The sequence below is a fragment of the Loxodonta africana genome, chromosome 11 (genome assembly GCF_030014295.1).
Source record: "Loxodonta africana isolate mLoxAfr1 chromosome 11, mLoxAfr1.hap2, whole genome shotgun sequence".
NCBI classification, from domain to species: domain Eukaryota; kingdom Metazoa; phylum Chordata; class Mammalia; order Proboscidea; family Elephantidae; genus Loxodonta; species Loxodonta africana.
In genome coordinates, this window is record NC_087352.1 from 41,986 (window position 1) to 69,711 (window position 27,726).

The window sequence follows — 27,726 nt, forward strand, 5'->3', positions numbered from 1 at the left end:
TAGGGGATTCTGCTGCAGTGATAAGCACGACATAAGAAAGCCACTCCAAGCGCTCACTGCTAGCAACGCAGCCTACAGCCTCACGCACAACAGCTTGCCTGAACAACACTTGAGTGCTCCCCGTTTTCATGCGTCGTCCACCCTCAACTTTCGCGAATACCAGATCCCCCCGCCTTTAGCAAAAAATGTAAAAGACACATTCTTGTCATAGACAAGACCATGGTCTGGCTGTTTCGTCTGGCGCGCCTTATGGCCCTACGGGACAGCGCAATGACACCTCAACAATGGAATAACGATCGAGCCAGTAAGAAAAATACCAAGCAATAAATGCTGGGTATTGGCAAAAAAAAACGCTCGAGAAGGACCGCTTTCAACTCCAGTAGCGAAAACGTCTGCTATAAAAATGGAGCAGAAAAAAAAAACCACATCACATGAAACACTGTGGCCACTTTAGTTGACGACAGAAAAACGCGAGAACTAGACAGCACACGAGGCCCGCATGCCAATATCTTCGCCAATAGATCGTAAAACAGCACCTAGTCATGGAAGAACCAGTGCAACATGAAGCCAGTGCTTCAACAAGAACCCAAAGACCGTGTGTTTTCGATAGCTTACACACTTGAAACCGTCTAAACTCGGCAACTTTTTACAGAAACCACTGCGCTGTTCAAGCATACCACCTGTAGTTGTGTGATCTAAAACGCTTACTTTTCGTCGTAAGAAACGCCGCGACTCGCAGCGGAAGAAGACCGCGAACCGCAGCGATCTCCTGGAACTGCGGCATATCCATCGCTGTATAACACGACCCCATTGCCGCCAGCTCCCGAGTTCCCGGGATTCTCTGGGCGACCTGCAGAACGGGGTTACTGAAGTAGCCAAAGACGCACAGGCGCTGCAGTCGCTGGGCTATGGCCGCCATCGGCCGGCCGCGCTAACGGGAGACAATCCGTGAACCCCTGTAGCGGACTTGGAAAAAATTCTCGGGAGGCTCTCCTCCAGCGGTGCGGGCCCCGGGCACTCTACACGGACCACCACGGATCTACGCCGGAGGCCCCAGTGACGACCAGGACACATGAAAAGAGGCGCGCGACAGGCCGTGGTATGTGTTGGCCGTTTGTCCGCCTGCGCCCTCTCCATCCCGCCCTTCCCAGTCCTCGCGAACCCGTGGCGGTGGGGAACCGGTACGCACTGGTCGACCCGCCCGAGCGGCAACCCCACCCCCACCACCACGGCACCACCGGCCGCCTCCAGAAGATTCTGCAGGCCCAATCCCGGGACACAGTTCTGGCGCGGGCGCCCCACAGTGGCCGGGGCGATCCTGCTGACGCCGCCGGCACCCTGGAACGTCGTCTCGGCCACCGCGGCCGCATCGCTTCCCATCTATTCGGCGCCGGAGCTCCGGAGAAAAACGATGTAAAAGCTGCGGCCGCCAGGCGGCGGGCGACAACCGGCGCGGGCGGCAGCGGGAAGGACCCGGATCGGCGGCCGGCGAGGGCGCATCGCCAGGCGCCCGGACGCCCGGCCTCGTCCCGGCTCCCCCCGCCCCCAGCACCGCCGGCGAACACGTTTCTCGGCGCCGGGCGGCCGGAAGACGGTGGGGCTGGCCACGGCATGGGGTCGGTTCGGTCAAGGGAGTCCGCCCGGCCAGACCCTTTCTCGCCTCGTCGTGGACGCTCCTGCCGACGCCACAGGAGTCCTGGAGCGCTGTGCCGGCCAGCCGGAGGAGCCAGATAGGAATCACATCTCATTGACTGGCAGCCGGCCGGGGACGCCCTCCCTCCCCAAGCAGGTACGGATCGGCTACGGGCCTCCCGGGCAGACTTGGAAACCACTAAGGGGGGCCTGGGAAGGAGGGTCCCGGGAGCCAGGCCGGACTCAAGGAAATTGAGCGGAGGCTCTGGGCCGTCGCGGGCAGCGCGCGTCCTCCTGGATCGCTTCCCATCTGGTTGGCGCCCCAGAGCCACGGAGGGGAACGATATCGAAGCGACCGCCAGGTGACGGCCGACAACCGGAGCGAAGGGCATTGGGGCGGAACCGGGTCCACCTGAGCCCCTGCCGGGGCTTGGGGGTGGGGGAGGGGACAGACTCCCCTGGGCCGCCGGGAAACCTCTCGGGAGCCTCATGGGGGGCGCGCGCGCCCCCGAAAGGGCCGAACGGGTAGGCGCCCAAGGGGATGAGCGTCCACCGGGGGAGGGAGGAAGAGCAGGTCCCAAGCGTCGAACGGGCAGATGTTCTGTATTCTTTTGACGGACGCGACAAACGAAACGGGATGAGACCACCCCCCCCCCCGACGTTTTCTTTTTCATTCTTTTAATTCTTGTGTGGCACAGGCAGACTCGGAAAACGTTTTTCACGGTCGTCCCTGTCACCGCACCAACAGTACACGTAAAACACTTTTAACAGGCAAATTGCGTCCCGAGAGAGGGAGCCGTGTGTTTGCCGGCATCCGTGTTGCAAAAGAAAACCACGACCGCCACCGAGAGCGTTCTTCCTCATTGCTTTTCATCCTCCTACGACGCAGGCGGGCAAACGGGGGCGGGCCGGTCGGGAACGCCTTCCCAAAGCTGGTACGGACCGGCTCCGGGCCTTCTGGTCCCACGGCGAAAACATCTCTCCAAGGCCCGCGAGGCTCTCGGGAGCGAAGCCGGACTTAGTGATGTCTAGCGGAGGCGCGGCGGCCCGGCCGCGAACGCCCACCCAGAGTCTCTGAAGAGGGTCTGCATGAGCGCTTGGTTTCCGGGCTCGCGGGCGGACTCGGGAAAACGGCGCCTGGGGCGGAGTGAGGGAGTGGGGTGCGGCGGCTTCGCGAGCATCGCGAGATCTCCGGCAACTCCCGCCTGCGTATGTACATGCTTATGTCACGGAGAGCGGAATGCGGCGGGGGGGCCGGGCCGGGCCGGGCCGGGCCGGGCCGGGCCGGGCCGGGCCGGGCCGGGCCGGGCGGGAGGCGGAGGTCGTGGGGAACCGCGCGCGTTGGGCCCAGGGGGGTGGGGTGCTGAAGGGGGGCGAGGAGTTGGCAAACTTTCCGGGTGCCCGGGGTGTGTGGGGGTGGGGGTGGGGGTGGGGTGGCGGTGGGGTGGGGGTGGGGTGGCGGTGGGGTGGGGGTGGGGTGGGGGTGGGGTGGGGGTGCGCGCGCGCGCTTAGACGGACAGCAAGACCCGTCGTCACTCTGTCAAGCGAACAGTCGCCCCTTTGGCCAGATGGAGAAGCTTTTTTCGGCGCCCAAGAGGAGAATCATAACAGAAACCGCAAGGGCACACGCTGGCTGCGCTAGCGCCACCTGCCGACGAGGACCACGGCCGGCGCTCCGCCCCACCCCCCACCCCCCCACCCTCCCACCCCCGACTGCCACCCCCACCTCAGCCCGTGGTGAGGTGGGGGTGAGGTGCGTATATATTCAAGCTGGGGGAGAACGGTAAGTTAGAGGGCAGTGTTGCCGCTCCCGCGTTGCACGTGTTACCATGCCCCCAAGAGTTTTCTCGAAGGTTAGAAAAGGAAGGTGTACGAAGCTCATGCCGTGCACAGACCTCACTGAAGTATTCCAGGAAAACGTCTGTCGTCGTAGAAAGCGTCCAACAGACTGGGTATCTGATAAGCCCCTCTCTTTTCAAGATCCATTCTGAAATACTCAGGAAGGGAAGAGTACTATATGCTTGTTTGGCTCGAAAACATCCCAGCAAAGTGTCCACGGGAAGAAGAAACTAGGAAGGCACCAGTTTTAAATCGGAAGATGACTAAAGCTTAGGCGACGGGTACTCGGACTCCTCCGTCTTTGTATATGTTCGCGATTCTCTATGGGGAAAATGTCAAAAAACAGGTGGCAGACGCTTGTGCAGTTATCCCGTGAAGACGTACTATGAAGAGACTCTAAACGCAGGCTGTCCTTGAGAACAGTTTGTTCATTTAAAAAAAGTAGAATAAAAAAAAAAGCACGAAAATGGAAACACCCAAGTTTTAACAGTGCTGGGGTGGGGAGTAGGGCATGGTGGTTTTTTTTTTTTTTTTTTTTTTAATCTTTGCACTGTTGTCGTCGTGTGCCATCCAGTGGGTTGGGACTCGTAGTGACCCTACGGGACAGAGTTGAACTGCCCCACAGGGTTCCTAAAGAGCAGCCTGTGGATTCGAACTGCTGTCGTTTTGGTCAGCAGCTGAGCTCTGAACCGCTGAGCCACCAGGGCTCCATCTTCGCACTAACTCTCCAGTATGAGGTAAGTTAACTTCGCAATACAAGCAGAATGGCTTTTGAAAAGAAAAACCCAGTTTAAAAAATAGACGTATCTTGATTTCAACCCACTCTGATGACAGTAACAAAAAGACATACACGTGTGTGGATACAGATACAGACATACAGATACGCATGTCCGTATGCGGGTTTATACGTGTGTACGCACGTATGCGCATGTGTGCGTACTCCTACGACACCCATATACAGGTATGTATGTCTGCCTCTGTATATATGCATATGTATACATACATATGTATACGTATACGCAGATACATACTCACGCATGCAGATACGTATGTGCACATATACACGTGTGCACATATATCTACATCTGTGTATGTACGTGCGGGTGCATGTATGTGTATATGTGTACGTACACGTAAGCATATATATGTGTATATACATATACATATGTATATAAGCATACCCGTATGTGTACGTGTGTATACATGTACACGTGTACGTGCATGCTATATATGTATGCGTTATATACCTAAGTGTGTACGTGGGTACATATACGTGTATGTATGCACATACATATATACACATATATATGCATACATACGTTTACGGACGTATATATGCGTATACGTACACACACGCACGTGTATATATACGCACACCCACACCTCTACATGTAATCAGTAAAAACTAAAGCAGTGTTGCCACCATGTTTTTAATGATCCTTTGACTCGTGTGCCCCCCTACCCCCTTCTGGCTACCTTACAAGGGAAATTCCAACTTTCAAAACTTGAGGCATGTCATTAACGGATGGGCTGAATGAATATTCATCCAACTTTCCCTTTTTGAAATATAATAGAAGCAGTCTAAACGCAGGCCGTCCTTGAGGTAACTGAATGAGATGACGAGAGAGTGCGTCGAAAAGAGGGGGTTGAAAATTCCAGCCACAGGTATTTTCCTTCCACAAGCTGTAAAAAGCATCGCACTGCACGCACCCAACGTTAGGAAGCTGCCTCAAGGGCTGCAATTTCTTACTCCTTTCAGTTGAGACGGGACATCTCCAAGTGTGTTCACAACCCAAAGGTCGTCATAAGGGAATGACAGCACCCTCAGTCCATCAAACACACGCCCCCTTGGAGGGGTGAGGAAACTCTCTTCGATGTCACGAAGACAGTCACGACAGAAACCGGAAGGGCACATACCAGCAGCGCTAGCCAAAGGTAGTAATAAATATTAGGGGAGAAGAGGGATTCATAATGAGGTCAGAGAAGCAATGGGTTGAACGAAGGTAATTTTTTTGTTGTTGTTCTCAGAATCTGTTACTAGGCAGAGGTATTATCACTGCCTTAGTTTTTAGTAGTCCATTATAATCTACAATCATTTCATTATTTAAATTTTCCTTAAATTTGGAGTTTGGCCACAATGTTAATCTCTGAATCATGAATGACAGAGCAGTTATGGCAAATTGTCCACTCTGAGCAAAACGTACCCCAGAGATGAAGATTGCATGACTCCAGTGGCATTACAGTGGTTACACTGATTATTCACTGATTTCTAGTGGCTCTCAGTCATCTACCTACCTAGTTTTTAAAATGGCTAATGATCATTTGGATTATAGTTTTGCTGTATATAAATATATATTAGTATTTTTTAAAGTGGGAATCATGATCATTAAGTTGTGAAGACAATTTTGTAAGCTACAATGTTTATAATAGAAAACAGCAGAGTGCACTGCAATTAGAATAGGTAAGTATTGTTTGGGGGAACTTTTGTTTCAGTTATTTTATCAAAGGCTTTGGATGCAGTTCCTAGTCACCCAATTTTAGAGTCTTGAGTTCTGAGAATACTATCCACCAAATTCTGGGAATCAGACATGGAAAAATCTCAATCGTTTACTGCCTCAACACCTTCTCCAGTTCCTTCTCACTCACCGAACACCAACCAGAGCCACCATCACTCCTCTGACCATCCAACTGCATTCAACGACGCTTTGTCAGGTTTCCATTATTTAAAAGTTGCTTTTATTTTGCCAAGTGTTATTTGTATTTATTATGCATCTAACATGTTTCACTGTTTACTGTCATTTTAGTATCTGTTACCTGAAGTGTAGGAAAACTTAATTCATATTTCATATTGTTCAATATCACTGCATAAGGCCCAGAAAAGTATCGACTAATTCACTAATTGTTGGGGTTTGAAATATTTTACATTATTCAGAAATACTTCACAGAAGTCATGTAGGTGGTTTAAGTTGAATTTGAATTATATTTTGAGAAATTGGTTAGGGGTTTTTAATGGCGTGGGAACACATTTTCTCCATTTAAAACAGTGGCGGTATGTTGTTGTGTTCGCTGCTGCCGTGTCACTTCCAACTCATAGCGACCCTGTGTACAACAGAAGGAAACACTGCTCAGTCCTGCACCATCTTCACAACCTTTACTACGTTTGAACCCACCACTGCAGCCACTAGGTCAATCCATCTCACTGAGGGTCTTCCTCTTTTTCCATGACCCTCTACCTTACCAAGCATGATGTCTTCCTCCAGGGACTGGTCCCTCCTGTAACAATGTCCAAAGTACGTGACATGAAGTCCTGCCATCTGCACTTCCAAGGTGCACTCTGGATGCACTTCTTCCAAGACAGGCTTGTTTGTTCTCCTGGCAGTCCATAGTATATTCAATATTCTTTGCTAACACCATCATTCAAAGGTATCAATTCTTCAGTCTTGCTTATTCATTGTCCAGCTTTCACATACATATGAGGTGACTGAAAATATCATGGCTTCTGTCAGATGCACCTTAGTCCTCAAAATGACATCTCTGCTTTTCAACACTTTCAAGACGTCTTTTGCAGATTTGCCCAATGGAATATGTTGTTTGATTTCCTGACTGCTGTTTCCGTGGGAGTTGTCAATCCAAGTAAAATGGAGTATAGGCTTGAAAATGCAGACATCTGAAAATCCCCTATTCAGCATATTTTCAGGAATGGCATAGGTTCAGATTATGAGGAGTACACGTGCCTGATAAATTTGGGGTTGATTGCCTATTGAAGACAGCAATAATTTCTACCCTTTTAAAAACCAACCCACTGCCGTCGAGTCTTTTAAGTGGTGCTATTTTGGTTCTCATTTTGATATTTTTTTTTCCTTTAAATACTAATCAGAAAATACGAATTACATGACTGATTTCTGGTTTTGGAATTTGTTGTACAAAAATCACCTCTCCTTGATTTTATTAAAAACTCAACAATAAAGTAGTTTCTCCCAGAGAAGATCCTGTAAAGTATAATTTTTCTGGTGCAGCAAAATTTATCAACTCTGAATGAAGGCCTTTGTTAACTTTATTACAATCTAAATGTTTTTATTAAAAGATGAATTAACTAGCGTTTGAAAAAGGGAGATGGTAACAAGATGCTTACATCTTTCTACACCATTCATACAATATTCCTACCATTTAACTTCTCTAATAGCAGGTAATGATGGCAGTAGTGATAATTAAAATGGATAGATACTGTCCAAATGGTGTTCTATGCATTACTTCATTTAATCATGACAATAGCGTCGTGGAATTTTACAGATAAAGAAAAGGAAACACAAAGAGGACAAGTAATTAATCCAGTTTTGCAGTCATAAAGGTGACAGGGAGATGATGCTCAATAAAGGCCATGCCTCACCATTACATTCCAGGCTCATGAAGATTTTTCAAAAACGTTCAAGGGTTCCAGAAGTCATTTCTACATTCATTAATATGTCCCCCCCCCAAAAAAAAACCACGATGCTGTCGAGTGGATGCTGACTCATACTGATCCTATAGGACAGAGTACAACCTCCCCAAAGGGCTTCCAAGGCTGTAACCTTTATGGAAGCAGACTGCCACATTTTTCTCCTGTGGAGCAGCCAATGGGTTCAAAACGTCAACCTTTTGGTTGGCAGCTGGGCACTCAGAGTGCTTAACCACTGCACCACCAGGGCTCCCAGAAGTTACTATAGGCTTTCCAAAAAGGGGCAGATTCCGAGGTGAAGCAAAAGAATGTCCTACATTCATTACTATCACAATATGGGTTCTCTTAATACACCAAAGCAACTGAAGACAGGTGAAGGCTTAGAATAAATCCCATTCAGTGGCTTTCTTAATTATGAAGCCTCAGATGTTTGGTAAGTTGTGAATGACGTATAAAGTCTTTGCCACATTCAACACATGCATAGGGTTTCTCTCCAGTATGGATCCTTTGATGTAGAGTAAGTTCCGATCCCCGACTGAAGGCCTTCCCACATTCCTTACATTCATAGGGCTTCTCCCCGGTATGAGTCTTCTGATGTTCAGTAAGGTGTGAAGCACGAATAAAGGCCTTCCCACACTGCTTACACTCATAGGGTTTTTCACCTCTGTGAAGTCTTTGGTGTTCACTAAGTTGGGAGCCATAAGTAAAGGCCTTGTCACATTCTTTACATTTGTAGGGTTTTTCACCTGTATGAATTCTCTGATGATAAGTAAGTTGTGTGACACGAATAAAGGCCTTCCCACAGACCTGACATTCGTAATGTTTCTCACCATGAATTTTCTGATGTTGAGTAAGATATGCACCACGAATAAAGGCCTTTCCACATTCCTTACATTCAAAGGGTTTCTCACCCGTATGAATTCTCTGGTGTTCACTAAGTTGTTTGCAACAATTGAAGGCCTTTCCACATTCTTTACATTTGTATGGTTTTTCATTACTATGGATCCTCTGGTGTTGAGTGAGATTAGAATTACAGATAAAGGCTTTTCCACATTCTTTACATTTATAGGGTTTCTCACCTGTATGAACTCTCAGATGGTAAGTAAGTTGTGAGCCACGAATAAAGGCCTTGCCACACTCCTTACATTCATAGGGTTTCTCACCTGTATGAATCCTCTGATGCTCATTAAGTTGGGACGCACATAAAAAAGCCTTCCCACATTCTTTACATCTATAAGGCTTTTCACCAGTATGAACTCTCTGATGATAAGTTAGGTGTGAACCAAGAATAAAGGCCTTTCCGCATTCCTTACACTTGAAGGGTTTTTCGCCACTATGAATTCTCTGATGGTAAGTAAGTTGAGAGCTAAGAATAAAGGCCTTTCCACAGTCTTTACATTCATAGGGTTTTTCACCACTATGAATTCTCTGATGAAGCGTATACTGTGAACTGTAACTAAAGGCTTTTCCACATTTCTTACATTCATAGGGTTTCTCTCCCGTATGAACCCTCTGGTGTTCCGTGAGCTGTGAGCCACGAATAAAGGCTTTCCCACATGCTTTACACTGATACGGTTTTTCATTAGTATGAATTTTCTGATGCTGAATCAGATCGGAACTACGACCGAAGGCCTTTCCACATTCCATACACTCATATGGTTTCTCACCAGTCTGAAACCTCTGATGTTGACCACAGCTGGGCTGTTTGCTGAAGGTCGTCCTACATGTCTTCATTTCAGCATGTTTTCCATTATGAGCTTTCTCATGTTGCATAAGGCATGACGGGTAGCCGAAGGCTTGTCTACACTGCTTACATTTGTACATTTTTTCCTCTGTAGAGGATGTGGAATGAGTTCGAATGGTCTTTTCTTCACAGGTTTTCACATACATGAAAAGTGCCCCCTGGTTTCTCTGTTGTCTCTCAAATTGGCCTTTGTACTCCATAATGCCTCCAGGACGATGACACCCAAGGTCAAGACCCAGAGGTTTTCCCACTGTCTCCCACTGGCATGATTCCATTTTATGAATACTCTTTTCTGGAGATGACTTCTTGGTCTCACAGCTGGATTCAAAGTCTGTAAGATAACAAGAAAATAAATTCCTGTTGTTTCTGTTTTCCAGAAGAAATAGAACTTTTAAGGTAAAACTGGTACGTGAAATGAAAATAATTTTCATGTGAATAGGATGGCTTAAACAGCTCCTAATTATTTTGTACAAATAGAAAAAAAAGTCACAAGGAAAGAACAAACAGTGAGAAGAGCTTATAGGGAAGAAAATAATTACAAAATAAATCAGTGGTTTTCAAACTTTGGATGAGAACAAGGAAACTTGTAAAACAACAGTTAACACCCAAGAAACAAACAGATGTCTGGCTGGGCATCCAGTCTATCAGCAAATCCTGTTAGCTGTACAGTCAAAATTTATCAAAAATCAAACCACCTTGACTACTACCATCCAAGGCCAAGCCACCATATCTCACTGCAACAGCCTCCTACCTGGCCTGCCTTCGTCTTTATCCAACAAGCTAGTCACACACCACCAGAGAAATGCTTTCAAAACCTAATTCGTATCATATTATTCCCCTGTTAAAAATTCGAGAGTTTACCTCATTAGAATAAAATAAAAAATCCTTACTATGGTCCATAAGAACCTACAGAAGCCTGCCTTCAGCCACTCCTCTAACATCATCTCCAACCACTGTCTTACTTCTTCATTTTGCTCCAGTCACAATGGCCTCTGCTGTTCGAACATGCCAAGGATATGCCCCTGTACTTATGGTTCCCTCTTTTTTGGAATGCTCTCCCCCCGGATACCTCCATGGCTTGTTTCCTCACTTCATTTTAGTTTTCTGCTCAAATGTCACATTATCAAAACATGCAATATATTGTATTTGGAGCCCTGGTGGTGGAGTGGTTAACAGCTCAGCTGTTAACCAAGAAGTCAGCAGTGTGAATCCACCAGGCACTCCCTGGAAACTCTACAGGGCAGTGCTACTCTGTCCTATAGGGTTGCTATGAGTAAGAATCAATTCAATAGCAACGGGTTTGGTTTTTTTGGTATATATGGGATCAAACCGAAAACAGCATTTCCATAGATAGGAAACTTAGGAGCCAGTGAGTTTATGTTAATGGGGAATGAAGAGCTTGGAAAAGGAGGTTGAGAACGGCTGCACGACTTGAAGAATATAATCTGTTATTGCACTGTACATGTAGAAACTGCTGAATTGGTGTATGCTCTGCTGTGTATGTTCTCAACAATAAAAATAAGATATGAAAAACTAATAATTAAAAACAAATCTAAGACATTTTAAAATTCTACTGATACCTTTGAGAGCTCCTCAAACAGGCTTTCAACACTGGTAAAATTCACTATCCCACTCTAGTTTTTATCACTGGTGTATTTCTTTCTCATTCTAAGTCTCTATAATCAGGTTTTTATCTCACTTACTTCCAAGCCTACTTTGCCAGGGTCACCAATACCCTTTGTCCTAGCACATCCAATAGCCAATTCTTAGCCTTCATCTTTCTTGACCTCTTAGCGGGATCTTTCAGTTGACCACTCCCTCTTTAACTCTATCGCTTGGCTCCCAATACACTGCATTCCCAGTTACTTCCCAGATGGCAGCTTACTCCTTAATTTCCTTTCCTGCAACAGTTTCTCAACTAAATGTTAGAATAGCCCACATTTACTCCTTGTATTTTACTTCTCCTTCATCTAAACCAACTCATTCCATGACCTCATCCAGTCCCATGGTACAGAGATTCACCCCATGTCTATCTCTTCAGTCCTGATACCAACCCCACCCCTGTCGGGCTTCCAAACGCTTATATAACGTCTCCACGTGGATATCTGATGTGCATCTCAGATGCGTAACTCTTGATTTATTCTGCAAGCTTCCAAACTCTCACACCTCTATTTCCAGTCTATCAGATGTTATTGCTACTTTTTGACAAGTCACCTCCGATTCACGGCAACCTTATATATACTAAAAAGAAACGTTGCCTGGTCCTGCACCATCTTCACAGTCAGTGGTGTATCTGGGTCCATTGTTGTGACTATGATGTCGATGTATCTCATTTAGGGTTTCCCTCACTTTCACTGGTCCTCTGCTTTACCAAGCATGATATGCTTTTCTAGACATTGGTCTTTCCTGATGATATATCCAAACTAAGCAAGTGGAAGTCTCACTAACCTTGCTTCTAAGGAACATTCTGGCTGTATTTCTTCTAACACTGATTTGTTTCTCCTTTTGGCAGCCCACAGTATAGTCAACATTCTTCGCCAATGCCACAGTTTGAATGCATCAATTCTCCTTCTGTCTTCCTTTTCACTATCCAACTTTTGCATGCATATGAGGCATTCTCTTATGAAGCACGGGGTTTTCATTGGTTAATTTTTGGAAGTAGACTGCCAAGTCTTTCTTCCTAGTCTTAGTCTGGAAGTTCCACTGAAACATGTCCACCGTAGGTGACTCTGCTGGTATCTGAAATACCAATGGCATAGCCTCCACAGTACGACAAACTCACAGATAGGTAGTGGCAATTTATCAGCTTGTCGTTGTTAGTTGCCATCAAGTCAGCTCAAACTCATGGCGACCTTACATATAAGAGAATGAAACACACTGTCCTGCGCCATCTTTGTGATCGCTGGTATGTTTGAGTCCTAGTGGACTATCCACAAATTCCATTAATTCTACTTTCAAAATAGAACCAGAAACTAATCACTTCTCATTATCTCCCCAAGGTACACTCCATCCAAGCTATTATTCTCTCTAATGTGGACTCCAGAAGTAGTCCTCTGACTAGTCTTCCTGGTGCCGTTCTGTAACATGGTGGCATCAGAAGCCACCAAACTTGAGGAGGCGGGGTGAGAATCAAGATCAGCATTAAACTCATTTCTACGAGGTGGAGGTCAGACACACCTCCTCTCTCCAATTGTCTTACCAATTCTGACACCAGCTGGCCCTCCCAAGGCACTCTCTACTTCTCTGCTGGGTTCGCTGATTTGTTACAATGGCCGCACAGAACTCACAGACCATACTCATGATTATGGGGTTTATTTGGGGAGTAACAGGTTACAATTCAGGATCAGAATCAACTTAGAAGTAACAGAAACATGGCAGGAGACAGGATACAGTTTGTCAATCAGGACAGCTTCCAACCAAGACACCAATCAGCTCCTTCTCAGCCATGCCCACAGGCAGGCTGTGCTTGGCCCTCTGCCACTGGGCCCCACTTGGATAAGTATTACAACTCTTTCGGCTCCGACATCAAGTGCCCAGAGGCACCCCACTCTGCCAGCAAGCCTCCTGCCTGAAGGTGTTCAGCTCTCTCACGCATGGGTCGGCAAGTCCACTGCGGCTGTCTCACACTGGTCTCCTGGTTCCTGCCGCGAGTGCCATTTTGTGCCGTCTACCGCTGTCTCTATCTCCTGGGTCTAGAAGGTTCTCAGTGCAGAGACCCTGGGTCCAAAGGACACGCTGTGCTCCTTGGCTCTTCTGATGGTAGTTAGGTCCCCCCTGACCTCTGTAGGATTGGTCGTTTTAAGCCTAAGAGAATGGCAAAACTGACCAAACCCCTAGGTAGGCCACAGTCACCTAGTCTGCACAGTAATCGACCAATACCTGCAAAGGTTTTACACACCTTATTTCCATAGCAAACTGTCCAATCCCTTTGCAAATCATCTTGGCAGAACTACAAACCCAGGGCCAGAAAGGCCATATATAAGAGAAATCTGTTGCCCTAGACATTCCTGTCCCCATTCTCCACATAGCACCCAGAGTGATCTTTAACCAAAGACCCTTACTCACGTGCACAAACCCCGCCCAGGGCTTCCTCTCATACTGAGAATAAAACCTCACTCTTTGCAATAGCCTACAAGGACTTAAATCATCTGATCTCTGTGTGCTTCTCTAACATCATTTTTACAATTCCCCCTTTCACTTGCAGAAATCGTGCGCTATACAGACATCACACTCTCGCCATACTGACCTTCTTTCTGATTCTCTAGTAAACAAAGTTCAGCCTTTCCTCAGGGTCTTTGCACTTTTCTTCCCTCTTCCTTAACACACATTCTATTGATTTTTACATGGCTACTTCATCCAAAGCCCACAGCCTTCAGTACGGATTACAGCTCAATATAAAGAAAACAAAAATCCTCACAACTGGACAAATAGCATCATCATGATAAACAGGGAAAAGACTGAAGTTGTCAAGGATTTCATTTCACTTGGATCCACAATCAACAGCTATGGAAGGAGCAGTCAAGAAATCAAAGGATTCATTGCATTGGGCAAATCTGATGCAAAAGACCTCTTTAGAGTGTTAAAAAGCAAAGAGGTCACTTTGAGAACTGTGCCTGATCCAAGCCCTGGTATTTTCAATTGCTTCATATGCATGTGAAAGCTAAAAAACAAAAAACAAAAAAACATTGCTCTCGAGTCCATTCTGACTCATAGCGACCCTGTAGGACAGAGTAGAACTGCCCAATAGAGTTTCCAAGGAGCACCTGGTGGATCTGAACTACCAACCTTTTGGTTAGCAGCTGTAGCTCATAACCACTACGCCACCGGGGTTTCCCATGTGAAAGCCAGACAACGAATAAGAAAAACTCAAAAACTGATGCCTTCGAATTATGGCGTTTGCAAGGAATGTCGAATATACCATGGACTGTAAGAAGAATGAACAAATCTGTCTTGGAAGAAGTACAGCCAGCATGCTCCTCAGAAACGAGGATGGTGAGACTTCATCTCACATACTTTGGACATGTTATCAGCAGGAACCAATCCCTGGAGAAGGAACTCATGCTTGGTAAAGTAGATGGCCAGTGAAAAAGAGGAAGACCCTCAATGAGATGGTTTGACACAGTGGCCGTAACAATGGGCTCAAACAGAGTAACAACTGTGAGGATGGCACAGGACCAGGCACTGTTTCATTCTGTTGTACACAGGGTTGCTATGAGTGGGAGCCGACTCAACGGCTCCTAACAATACACAACAACTTCATTCAGGTCTCAGCTCAAATGTTCCTCCCTAAAGACAATCCCTGACTGTCCTAGATAAGAAAACTGTAAGGTTTCAACAAACATTTGCTGGCTGGAGATACATATCCAAGTTTAAATGCAAAAGAGCAATTGGGGAAAAAAATTCAATTCAAAGAAAAGACTGTCTTTGGGGACCAAAGGTTAGTTCCATCATTAAAATAAAAGGGGAATGTAAAAGACAGGAGGAGTGGCTGACGGGAGTTGAGAGGGAGTGTCCTTTGGGATACAGTCTTCCTGCTCTCCTTAGATCTCAGGCCTTGTTTCTTTGTGTGAGGGGAGAGTCACACAAACATCTGAAAAGTGCTACCACCTCACAGACAATCTCTGTTATTACTGGTAGAAGCTCCCCCGTGTGACCAGCCCTTATTCACCTGAGCTTTGCCTTCTTGTCATGGCTATCACCACCATCCAGGGATCCTTTCCTTGCTCCAATAAGGAGTATGCATCTGGCTTAGGGGCTGAACATCCAGCTTAAAAAAAAGGAAATGGAACATAGTCATGTTATGGGAGTACCAGATTTAAATCCAGTACACTGGTCAACAGGGAAAAGAGACATTGATAACAAATGATAGAGGAAGGTGTTCAAGTCTGAAGGACGGGGCATACAAAGGTACACAGCAGAGCCGTCCATTTCTACCTATACAACACAGACACCTTTCCTGAGGGCACAGAAGTCAGAAATTCACAATGAACGAGGCAGAGAGAATGGGGGACACTCTGAATATTGTGTAAGATGACCTTACCCAGTGACAACAAGTTGCTATAGTTCTCCTGCATCACATCCCTGTACAATTCCCTCTGAGCAGGGCTGAGGTATTCCCACTCCTCCTCAGAGAACTCTATGGCCACATCCCTGAAAGTCACCAACCACTGAAACAACAAATCCATTAATTATTGTCAAAATGTGGTAATGATTTTGAGGTAAAAGGAGAAAAGAAGAAGGAGGGCACTGAAGGAGGGCATGCCATAATTCTATTATCTGGAAAGGTCCAGTAATAAAAAGGTCAGATGAGTACAGTTTTCCATTTAAATGAAATACTGCTAAAACCATGCAGCACATTAAATTTTCAAATTCTCAATAGATATGACTTCTTCCCTTCTCCCTCTAATGAAACAGAAAACGGATGGAAATTTCACATAATTTTTACTGCATCTCTAGGCTACAAAATAGAATTAGGATATAACGAGATTACTCTGAATGCTCAGATTCATCATTAAATCACAGTATTACATCACTGAACGTTTTTCCTGGTCATTACAAAGTCTGTAATGCACGTCCGATATTCCCATTTGATGGATGTAATGATCTGCTTGTAAGGATGGCGCAGGGCTGGGCAGTGTTTCCTTCTGTGGTACACAGGGTCACTATGAGTCGGAACAAACTCAACAGCACCTAACCACAACAATAATCTGCTTATTTGAGATTTAAAGTGGACAAATTTTTTAATGTCTTTGAGCTCCGAGAGTCTGAAATTCTCAACAAAGTATGCATCTGGCAGTATGCATCCCACTGTCCATGTGCACAGAGTCCAGTAAGCTGATGGGACAGCTTACTGTGAAGGTGTGTACACACGTCACACAGGACCGGCACATCCTGGCCAACTCCGAGGTGAACCTGACCGCTGGCCATCCTCTCTCATTATTCCTGCACAAGAGGGGCGTGAAGTCAGAGTAATGGTCCTCCACGGTGTCCAGGTCCCAGCCCCCAGAACCTGTGGCTATGTTACCTTACATGGCAAAAACAGACCGCAGATGTGATTAAGGGTCTTGAGATGGGGAGGTGGTCCTGGATTACCCAGGTGGGCCCTGAATGTAATCACAGAGGTCATCATAAGTGAAAGAGGTAGGCAGGAGACTCAAAGAAGTTGAGGTGATGACGGAATGTCACTGCTGACTTTGAAAATGGACAGGGGGCCACAAGCCAAGTAATGTGGGCAACTTCTAGGGGCTGGAAAAGGCAAGAAAATAGATTCTCCTCTAGGGCTTCCAGGAGGAATGCGGCCCCACCAACACCTTGATTTTCGCCCTTCAAGATCAATTTCAGACTTCTGACCTCTAGAAGTGTGACATAATACATTTGTGTTGTTTTAAGCCACTAAATTCACGGTCATTGTTACAGCAGCAACAGGAAGCTAATCCAAGGGGCAAGATCCCTTTCTTCTCAGCATTCAGCACAGGCAATCCTGGGGCTGTGAACATCCGCCTCGTGTCAGACTTAAGTACAACACGTGGTTAGGAGCTAAGCCCCATAAAGTCTATTATATTAAAATTCAAGATGCATACGATGGTTCACAATAACAAACAGGTGCTACTTTCCGACATGCATCAAAACATTATTATTATTACTGTATTACGTTACAGGTATTTTAGTATATCTAGAAGTGTTTCTTTACTGTTTTCTATGTGTGGCAAGGTACACTATTATCATGGATCATGTCCCCCAAAAGAAGTATGTATCAACTGGGTTAGGCCATGATTCCCTGTATTCTGTAGTTGTCCTCCATTTTGTGATTGTAATTTTATGCTAAAATTTTATGTTAAAGACGATTGTTGTTGTTGTTAGGTGCCGTCCAGTCGGTTCCAAATCATAGCGACCCTATGCACAACAGAACGAAACACTGCCTGGTCCTGCGCCATCCTTACGATCGTTGTTATGCTTGAGCTCATTGTTGCGGCCACTGTGTCAATCCACCTCGTTGAGGGTCTTCCTCTTTTCTGCTGACCCTGTACCCTGCCAAGCATGATGTCCTTCTTCAGGGACTGATCCCTCCTGACAACATGTCCAAAGTATGTAAGACGCAGTCTCACCATCCTTGCCTCTAAGGAGCATTCTGGCTGTACTTCTTCCAAGACAGATTTGTTCATTCTTTTGGCAGTCCACGGTGTAGTCAATATTCTTCGCCAACACCACAATTCAAAGGCACCAATTCTTCTTTGGTCTTCCTTATTCATTGTCCAGCTTTCACATGCATATGATGTGATTAAAAATACCGTGGCTTGGGTCAGGCGCACCTTAGTCTTCAGGGTGACATCCTTGCTCTTCAACACTGAAGAGACCCTTTGCAGCAGATTTACCCAATGCAATGTGTCTTTTGATTTCTTGACTGCTGCTTCCATGGCTGTTGATTGTGGATCCAAGTCAAATGAAATCCTTGACAGCTTCAATCTTTCTCTGTTTATCATGATGTTGCTCATTGGTCCAGTTTTGAGGATTTTTGTTTTCTTTATGTTGAGGTGTACTCCGTACTGAAGGCTGTGGTCTTTGATCTTCATTAGTAAGTGCTTCAAGTCCTCTTCACTTTCAGCAAGCAAGGTTGTGTCATCTGCATAACACAGGTTGTTAATGAGTCTTCCTCCAATCCTGATGCCCCATCCTTCTTCATATAGTCCAGCTTCTCGGATTATTTGTTCAGCGTACAGATAAAGAGGATTAGGGTACTGTAATGGATTAACAATGTTTCGTGGCTATTCATAAGGTTTTCGCTGGCTAATGCTTTTCAGAAGCAGACTGCCGGGTCCTTCTTCCTAGTCTGTCTTAGCCTGGAAGCTCAGCTGAAACCTGTCCTCCATGGGTAACCCTGCTTGTATCTGAATACCGGTGGCATAGCTTCCAGCATCACAGCAACACGCAAGCCCCACAGTATGACAAACAGACATGTGGGCGTGCTGCAACAATGAGCTCAAGCATAACAACGACTGTAAGGATGGCTCAGGACCAGGCAGTGTTTCATTCTGTTGTGCCCAGGGTCACTATGAGTCGGAACCGACTGGACGGCACCTAACAACAACAACGGATTAAACTGTGTCCCCCCAAAATATGTGTCAACTTGGTTAGGCCATGTGTGGTTGTCCTCCATTTTGTGATTTTCCTATATGTTATAAATTATAATCTCTACATGTGGTTAAAAGGATTAGGGTGGGATTGTAACACCACCCTTACTCAGGTCACTTCCCTGATCCAACATAAAGGCAGTTTCCCTGCGGTATGGCCTGCACCACCTTTTATGGGAAGCTAGCATAGAGGGGGTACCTCGTATCACAAAGAAATCAGTGCTGGGAGCAGAGTGTGTCCTTTGGACCCAAGGTCCTTGCACGGAGAAGCTCCTAGTCTGGGGGAAGACTGATGAGAAGGCCGGCAGAGAGAAAGCCTTGCCCTGAAGCTGATGCCCTGAATTTGGACTTCAAGCCTAATACACTGTGAGAAAATAAATTTCTCTTTGTTAAAGCCATCCACTTGTAATATTTCTGTTATAGCAGCACTAGATGACTAAGACAGCTATACACACATTTGACTAATTGACATTAGATACAAACCATTCCTAAACTTTACGGCTTATGTACAAATTCGACTTAAAGACAGGTTTAGGAACAGAACTCGTTCATAATCCGGGGAATGTCTCTACTACTTTTCCATGTGATCTTAACAGCCTCATAGAAAATCTTGCCACACACTGAGACTGGAAATAGCCACCGGAAACGCTGTCACTTCCCAGTGGAAAACCCAGGTTTGTAGAGAATAAAGTTTGCCATGTGTCTCATTTAACCACTCATCTCTACCTCAGCAAACCACAGTGCTAACAATCTGCACTGCTGTCCAGGAGAAGTGTCTCTGCTCCCTCAGGGGTTCTTGGGAGAATACTGTACATGGAGGAAATATAAACTGATTGGCTGAATGAACATCTCAACACTAGGGAGGGAAGAGGTATTTAAAAAAGAAGGGGGTTCTTTCCTACTGTCACTCAAAGTTCTCTTATGAGGGAAAGTTCTCCTAGGAGGCTGAGCAAGGCAGAAAATTCTGGAATAAATTCATCTGGTGTTCACGTCACACAAAATGACTGTACTTCAAGAAGGAGAGAAGAAACAGCAACTCACGTGGGGCATGGTTTTTAGAACTGTCAGAACTGATCAATTTCCCAGGTTCCTCTCCTGGAGACGTGCAGAGTCCAGGGAAGCCAGAGCTGAGGAAGGAAAAAGAACCTATGATATGAGGCTTACCTTAAAGCCCACAAAATGAGCAACTCAGAACTACCTTTACTTACCCTCTTTGAGTTTTTTTCTTTCACTTTTTATTTTATTGTGTTTTCAGTGAAAGTTTACATAATTAGGTTTCCACTTAATGATTCCTATATAATTTGTTCAGTGACATTAGTTACATTTTTCAGAATCAGTCAACATTCTCTTTCATTGCGTTCTGTTTCATTTCCAGTACTCTGGTTTCCCTGTTCCCTTATCTTCTCATCTTTGCTTTAGAGTAATTGTTGACCTTTTGATCTCCTATGCATTTTTTTTTTAATTTTAAATTTAGCACCATACTCATGGATAATATCCTTTATATTGTGTGCCACTCTGTTCTTTTGCTAAAATGTGGCCTCAGGGGATAGTTTTAGTTGAAGGTTTCAAGAGTATCTCAAGGAAATAGTCTCAGGGAGTCCTCTGGTCTCAACTGGTCCATCAAGTCTGGACCTTTTTTGTGTGTGATTTAGGTGAAAATTTACAGAGTAAATTAGTTTCTCATTACACAATTAATACACAAATCATTTTGTGACATTGGCTGCCAACCCCGCGATGTGTCAACATTCTCCCATTCTCCACCACAGGTTCCCTGTTTCCATTCGTCCAGTTTTCCTGTCCCTTCCTGCCTTCTCATATTTACTTTTTGGCTCTTTTGAGAGAGTTTTGACAAATCTCAGTCCTTCCCCAATTCCACCAGAAGCTAGCAACAGCAGAGAAGATTCAGGCCAGACCTTTCCTCAGTCCCCACAACACTGAACAAGGCCCCAGAGGGGACTACTTACTGATCTCTGCAGTGGGATAGGGGTATACCCAGGGCGCCCTCAGGGGCAGATTCCCCCAGGCCACACACACTATGTACGGGTGTTTGATGTTTGACACTGCTTTGGCTATTAAACAAGATCCTCACCTACGCATGAAAGGGGCCTAAGGACTGGTGATGCCACTCAGGTCACCCAGCCACCTGTGACAGGGGTTCAAGGATAACTGGTACCTCCCAATAAAAGAAGACAACATTAAAAAACAACAAAGAGGGACTTAGAAATGTAGTCATAGATCTTTCATATGGAGAGGAAGACAAGGTGATATAAAGGAATAAAATTTAGGTTCAAACTTAGAAAAATAAGGGTACCTATTAAGGTAACCACAAAAGAGACTAACAATCCTACTCATCAAAATAAAATACGAGAAAAAATAGAGACTCAGCAGAAATAAAATCAGCAACAACAAATAAGAGGAAAAGAATATATAAAGATAAGCTACTCAGCACAAAAAATTAAGTGGGAAAAAGAAACTGTCAACAACACACACAAAAAGACATCAAAATGAGGGCACTAAACTCATACCTATCCATAATTACGGCGAATGGAAATGGACTAAATGCACAAATAAAGAGACAGAAAGTGGCAGAATGGATTTAAAAAACATGATCCGTCTATATGCTGCCTACAAGAGACACACCTTAGACTTAGAGACACAAACTAGAACTCAGAGGATGGAAAAAAAATATATCAAGCAAACAACAACCAAAACAGAGCAGGAATGGCAATATTAACTTCTGACAAAATAAACTTTAAAGTCAAATCCACCACAAAGGACAAGGACACTATACAATGATTAAAGGGACAATATACCAGGAGGATATAACCATATTAAATATTTATGCACCAATGACAGGACTGGAAGATACATGAAGCAAACTCTAACAGCACGGAAAAGTGAGATAGACTACTCCACAATTATAGTAGGAGACTTCGACACACCACATTCGGTGAAGGACAGAACATCCAGGAAGAAGCTCAATAAAGACACGGAAGATCTAAATGCCACAATCAACCAACATGACCTCATAGACCTACAGCAAACAAGTATACTTTCTTTTCTAGTGCACATGGAACATTCTCTAGAATAGACCACATATTAGGTCATAAAGCAAGCCTTAGCAGAATCCAAAACACTGAAATATTACAAAGCATCTTCTCTGACCATAAGGCCATAAAAGTGGAAATCAGGAACAGGAAAAGCAGGGAAAAGAAATCAAATCCTTGGAAACTGAACAATACCCTGCTCAAAAACGACTGGGTCATAGAAAACATTAAGGATGGAATAAAGAAATGCATAGAATCCAATGAGAATGAAAACACTTCCTATCAGAACCTTTGGGACACAGGGAAAGCAGTGCTCAGAGGTCAATTTGTATCAATAAATGCACACATCCAAAAAAAAGAAAGGGCCAAAATCAAATAATTATCCCTACAACTTGAAGAAACAGAGAGCAACAAAAGAAACCGTCAGGCACCAGGAGAAAGCAATAATAAAAATTAGAGCAGAATTAAATGAAATACAGAACAGAAAAACAATTTAAAGAGTTAACAAGACCAAAAGCTGGTTCTTTGAAAAAATCAACAAAATTGATAAACCATTGGCCAAACTGACAAAAGAAAAAGAGGAGAGGAAGTAAATAACCCGAATAAGAAATGAGATGGGCAATATTACAACAGACCCAACTGAAATTAAAAGAATCGTATCAGATCACTATGAAAAACTGTACTTCAAATGTGAAAACCTGGAAGAAATGGATGAATTTCTAGAAACACACTACCTACCTAAACTAAACCCAAACAGAGGTAGAACAACTAAACACACCCATAACAAAAAAAGAGATTGAAAAGGTAATCAAAAAACTCCCAACAAAAAAAGCCCTGGCCCGGATGGTTTCACCGCAGAGTTCTACCGAACTTTCAGACAAGCATTAACACCACTACTAAAGCTATTTCAGAGCATAGAAAAGGATGGAATACTACTAAAGTCATTCTATGAAGCCAGCATATCCCTCATACCAAAACCAGATAAAGACACCACAAAAAAAGAAAATTATAGACCTAGATCCCTCATGAACTTAGATGCAAAAACCCTCAACAAAATTCTGGCCAATAGAATTCAACAACATATTGAAAAAACAATTCACCATGACCAAGTGGGATTCATACCAGGTGTGCAGGGATGGTGTGACATTAGAAAACAATTAATGTAATCCAGCGCATAAATAAAAGAACCATATAATCTTATCAATTCATGCAGGACAGGCATTTGACAAAGTTCAACACCAATTCATGATACAAACTCTCAGCAAAATAGGAATAGAAGGAAAATCCCTCAACATAATAAAGGGCATTTATACAAAGCCAACAGCCAACATCATCCTAAATGGACAGTCTGAAAGCATTCCCCTTGAGATCAGGATCCAGACACCAAAAAATCCAAACCCACTGCCATCAACTCAATTCTGACTCAAAGTGACCCTATAGGACAGAGTAGAACTGCCCCGTAGAGTTTCCAAGGAGCACCTGGCGGATTCGACCCGCGGACCTCTTGGTTAGCAGCCGTAGCACTTAACCACTACACCACCAGGGAACCAGACAAGGATGCCCTTTATCACCACTCTCATTCGACATTGTGCTGGAGGTCCTAGCCAGAGCAATTATGCTAGATAAAGAAAGAAAGGGCATCCAGATTGGCAAGAAAGAAGTAAAAGTATCTCTATTTGCAGATGACATGATCTTATACACAGAAAACCGTAAAGAATCCTCAAGAAAACTACTGAAACTAATAGAAGAGTTCAGCAGAGTATCAGAATACAAGATAAACATACAAAAATCAGTTAGATTCCTCTACACCAACAAAGAGAGAGTCAAAGAAGAAATCACCAAATCAACACCATTTACAGTAGCCCCCAAGAAGATAAAATACTTACGAATAAATCGTACCAGAGATGTAAAAGACCTATGCAAAGAAAACTACAAGACACTACTGCAAGAAACCAAAAGAGACCTACATAAATGGAAAAATATACCTTGCTCATGGATAGGAAGACTTAACATTGTACAAATTTCTATTCCACCAAAAGTGATCTATAGATACAATGCAATTCCGACCCAAATTCCAACATTTTTTAATGAGATGGAGAAACAAATCACCGACTTCACATGGAAGAGAAAGAGCGCTCAGATAAGTAAAGCATTACTGAAAAAGAACAACAAAGTAGGAGGCCTCACTGTATCTGATTTTAGAACCGATTATACCGCCACAGTAATCAAAACACCCTGGTACTGGTACAGCAACAGATGCATAGACCAGTGGAACAGAATTGAGAATCCAGACATAAATCCATCGACATATGAGCAGCTGATATTTGACAAAGGTCCAAAGGCAGTTAAATGGGGGGAAAGACAGTATCTTTAACAAATGGTGCTGGCATAACTGGATATCCATCTGCAAAAAAATGAAACAAGACCCATACCTCATACCATGCACAAAAACTAACTCAAAATGGATCAAAGACCTAATTATAAATTCTAAAACGATAAAGATTATGGAAGAAAAATAGGGACAACACTAGGAGCCCTAATACATGGCATAAACAGTATTAAAAAATTATCAACCATGTACAGACACCAGAAGAGAAGCTAGATAACTGGGAGCTCCTAAAAATCAAACACCTATGCTCATCCAAAGACTTCACCAAAAGAGTAAAAAGACTACCTACAGACTGGGAAAAAGTTTTTAGCTATGACTTTCTGATCAGCGTCTAGTCTCTAAAATCTACATGGTACTGCAAAAACTCAACTACAAAAAGACAAATAACTCAATTAAAAAATGGGAAAAGGATACGAACAGGTACTTCAGTAAAGAAAACATTCAGGTAGCTAAGGCGAGGAAATGCTCACAATCGTTAGCCATTAAAAAAAAATAGCCATTAGAGAAATGCAAATCAAAACTACAATGAGATTCCATCTCACTCCAACAAGGCTGGCATTAATCCAAAAAACACAAAATAGTAAATGTCGGAGAGGCTGTGGAGAGATTGGAACACTTCTACACTGCTGGTGGGAATGTCAAATGGCACAACCACTTTGGAAATCGATTTGGTGCTTCCTTAAACAAAGCGAGAAATAGAACTACCATACGATCCAGCAATCCCACTCCTTGAAATATATCCTAGACAAATAAGAGCCTTTACAGGAACAGATATATGCCCCCCCATGTTTATTGTAGCACTGTTTACAATAGCAAAAAGGTGGAAGAAACCAACGTGCCCATCAACGGATGAATGGATAAATTATGGTATATTCACACAATGGAAAACTACACATCGATAAAGAACAATGATGAATCCATGAAACATTTCATAACATGGAGGAATCTGGAAGGCATTATGCTGGGTGAAATTAGTTGCAAAAGGACAAATATTGTATGAGACCACTATTATAAGAACTGTTTTAACTATTATAGTTTAAACAGAGACAAAAATATTCTTTGATGGTTATAAGAGAGGGGAGGGAGGGAGGGAGGGAGGAAAGGGGTTTTCACTAAATTGCTGGTGGATAAGAATTATTTTAGGTGAAGGATAAGACAACACACAATACAGGAGAGGTCAGCACAACTGGACTAAACCAAAAAACAAAGAAGTTTTTCATAACATGGAGGAATCTGGAAGGCGTTATGCTGGGTGAAATTAGTCAGTTGCAAAAGGACAAATATTAGATGAGACTACTATTATAAGAACTCGAGAAATAGTTTAAACAGAGGAGAAAACATTCTTTCGTGGTTACGAGAGTGGGGAGGGATGGAGGAAGAGGGTTATTCACTAATTACATAGTAGACAAGAACTATTTTAGGTGAAGGGAAAGACAACACACGATACAGGAGAGGTATGTACAACTGCACTAAACCTAAAGCAAAGAAATTTCCTGAATAAACTGAATGCTTCGATGGCCAGCGAGCAGGAGCGAGGGTTTGGGGACCATGGTTCAGAGCACATCTAGGTCAATTGGCATAATAAAATCTATTAGGAAAACGTTCTGCATCCCACTTTGGAGAATGGTGTCTGGGGTCTTAAGTGCTAGCAAGCAGCCATCTAAGATACATCAATTGATCTCAATCCACCTGGAGCAAAGAAGAATAATGAACACCAAAGACACAAGGTAATTATGAGCCCAAGAGACGGAAAGGGTCACACATAATCAGAGACTACATCAGCCTGAGACCAGAAGAACTAGATGGTGCCTGGCTACAACCGATGATTGCCCTGACAGGGAACAACAGAGAACCCCTGAGGGAACAGGAGATCAGTGGGATGCAGACCTCAAATTCTTGTAAAAAGACCAGACTTAATGATCTGACTGAGACTAGAAGGACCGAGGGAGTCATGATCCCCAGTCCTTCTGTTGGCCCAAGACAGGAACCATTTCCAAAGCCAACTCTTCAGACAGGGATTGAACTGGACTATGGGATGGAAAATGATTCTGGTGAGGAGTGAGCTTCTTGGATCAAGTAGACATATGAGACTATGTCAGCAGCTCCTGTCTGGAGGGGAGATGAGAGGGCAGAGGGGGTCAGAAGCTGGCTGTTTGGACGTGAAAAGAGAGAGTGGAGAGGAGTGTGCTGTCTCATTAGTAGGAGAGCAACTGAGAGTATATGGCAAGATGTATACAAATTTTTGTATGAGAGACTGACTTGTTTTGCAAACTTTCACTTAAAGCATAATAAAAATTTAAAAAAAAAAAAACTTAGACCAGAAAGGACTGATCTGTCATTGGGTAAGAAGCAGTGGGGCGGTATGGCTGGGGAGTGGAGCTAAACTTGTGAGTCCATCCATCCCTGGAGTACTGTCACCGAGTGGTGGTTCCTCCTCAGGAAGAAGTTGCAGAAGGTAGCAGACATCTTGAAAGTGAAGAAACTTGAGGGAAGAAAGAAAACGGCAACTTACTTAGGGAAAAGTCTTTTCGATGTACAGTATTATTTTCCTCTGTGTGATTCTCTTGCAGAAAAACAGAACTGAGGAAAGAAAAACCACCACAGGACCTGAGGCCTTTCTCAGAGCCTACAGAACGATTTACGAGCACCTCCTACAACCTCCGAACAGAGGGTTAGCTCTTCCCACAGGGCTCTCAAGGGAGACTGGGGATCCTGTTACGGTGGTCTTTTTCCCGACACTTCCGGGTGTAAATCCCCATTGTCGGGGCTTCTTCAAGCCTGCGCCTGGTTCTCGGTGCAGGAAAGTGAAGAAACCGCAGCAGCTAGAACTGCGCGATTCTCAGCCGGCGGGACGCTGTCCCCGGCCCGAGGGGAAGTGCACGGAGACGCTGGGGGACCCGGCAGCCGCGAGCGCCGGCGGCGCAGGGGAGCCCACGACGCGGCCACAGAGACGACTGAGGCGCCGGGCGGGCGGCACGCACCTCGACACCCTGCGCCCCGCCGCTCCGCCGGTCGGAACCCCGGGGTCGGCGCCGGCGAGGGAGCAACGCCGCCAGTCCGCACCGGCAGAGCCTAGTTCCTCAAGAACATGAGCCTCGCGTGCTGCGGCCTCGGAGAAATGGCGTCTGCAGGCCGAGTCGACCAGCTCCTGGCAGCACCGAAACCCGCCGGCACCCCCGCATTCCCAGCACCCGGCAACCAGATTCTTTCCGGGTGTTCTGGGCAGGTGCTGCGCGCCTGCGCGAACGAGTCAGGACGTCCGCTCCCCTGGCGGACGCAGGCGTAACGACGACGTAACGACGTAAGTGTACAGGACGGCGGGGCCGCGGTGGCTGCCAGGACATGTAGTCTTAAGCAAGAAACCGGCCAGCTCCAGCAGAATCCGGGAGCAGCGACAGTGACCGACACCGAACCTGAGGTCCTCAAGCAGACGTACCCCTGCAGCGCCTCTTCTGGGAGTGTGGATTTCACCCTGCTGTGTTCTGAGTCGACCTATCTCTCTGTACTCAAGT

At 44.9% G+C, this 27,726-nt stretch overlaps 1 protein-coding gene and 1 long non-coding RNA gene across 9 annotated transcripts; one reads left to right on the forward strand and one right to left on the reverse strand.

Moving 5' to 3' along the window:
- The first annotated feature begins 4,008 nt into the window (after positions 1–4,008).
- Positions 4,009–6,959, forward strand: LOC135232707 (uncharacterized). The gene is made up of 2 exons (XR_010323268.1): positions 4,009–4,208; positions 5,046–6,959. It is a non-coding gene; the product is annotated as an uncharacterized LOC135232707 (long non-coding RNA).
- Positions 6,960–7,858: 899 nt separating this feature from the next.
- Positions 7,859–27,443, reverse strand: LOC135232704 (zinc finger protein 571-like). 8 transcript variants are annotated; one of them, XM_064293242.1, is made up of 5 exons: positions 27,196–27,443; positions 19,820–19,905; positions 15,691–15,817; positions 15,319–15,417; positions 7,859–9,981 (listed from the first exon to the last, which is right to left on the reverse strand). In XM_064293242.1, the coding sequence occupies exons 2-5, from the start codon at positions 19,826–19,828 to the stop codon at positions 8,315–8,317; spliced, it is 1,902 nt and encodes a 633-aa protein (XP_064149312.1). In that variant the 5' UTR covers positions 19,829–19,905; positions 27,196–27,443; the 3' UTR covers positions 7,859–8,314. The 8 variants fall into 8 exon arrangements, with proteins under 8 accessions (XP_064149312.1, XP_064149313.1, XP_064149314.1 ...); XM_064293243.1 differs by lacking the exon at positions 27,196–27,443 and adding an exon at positions 26,727–27,162; XM_064293244.1 differs by lacking the exon at positions 27,196–27,443 and adding an exon at positions 19,987–25,224.
- Between the last annotated feature and the right edge of the window lie 283 nt (positions 27,444–27,726).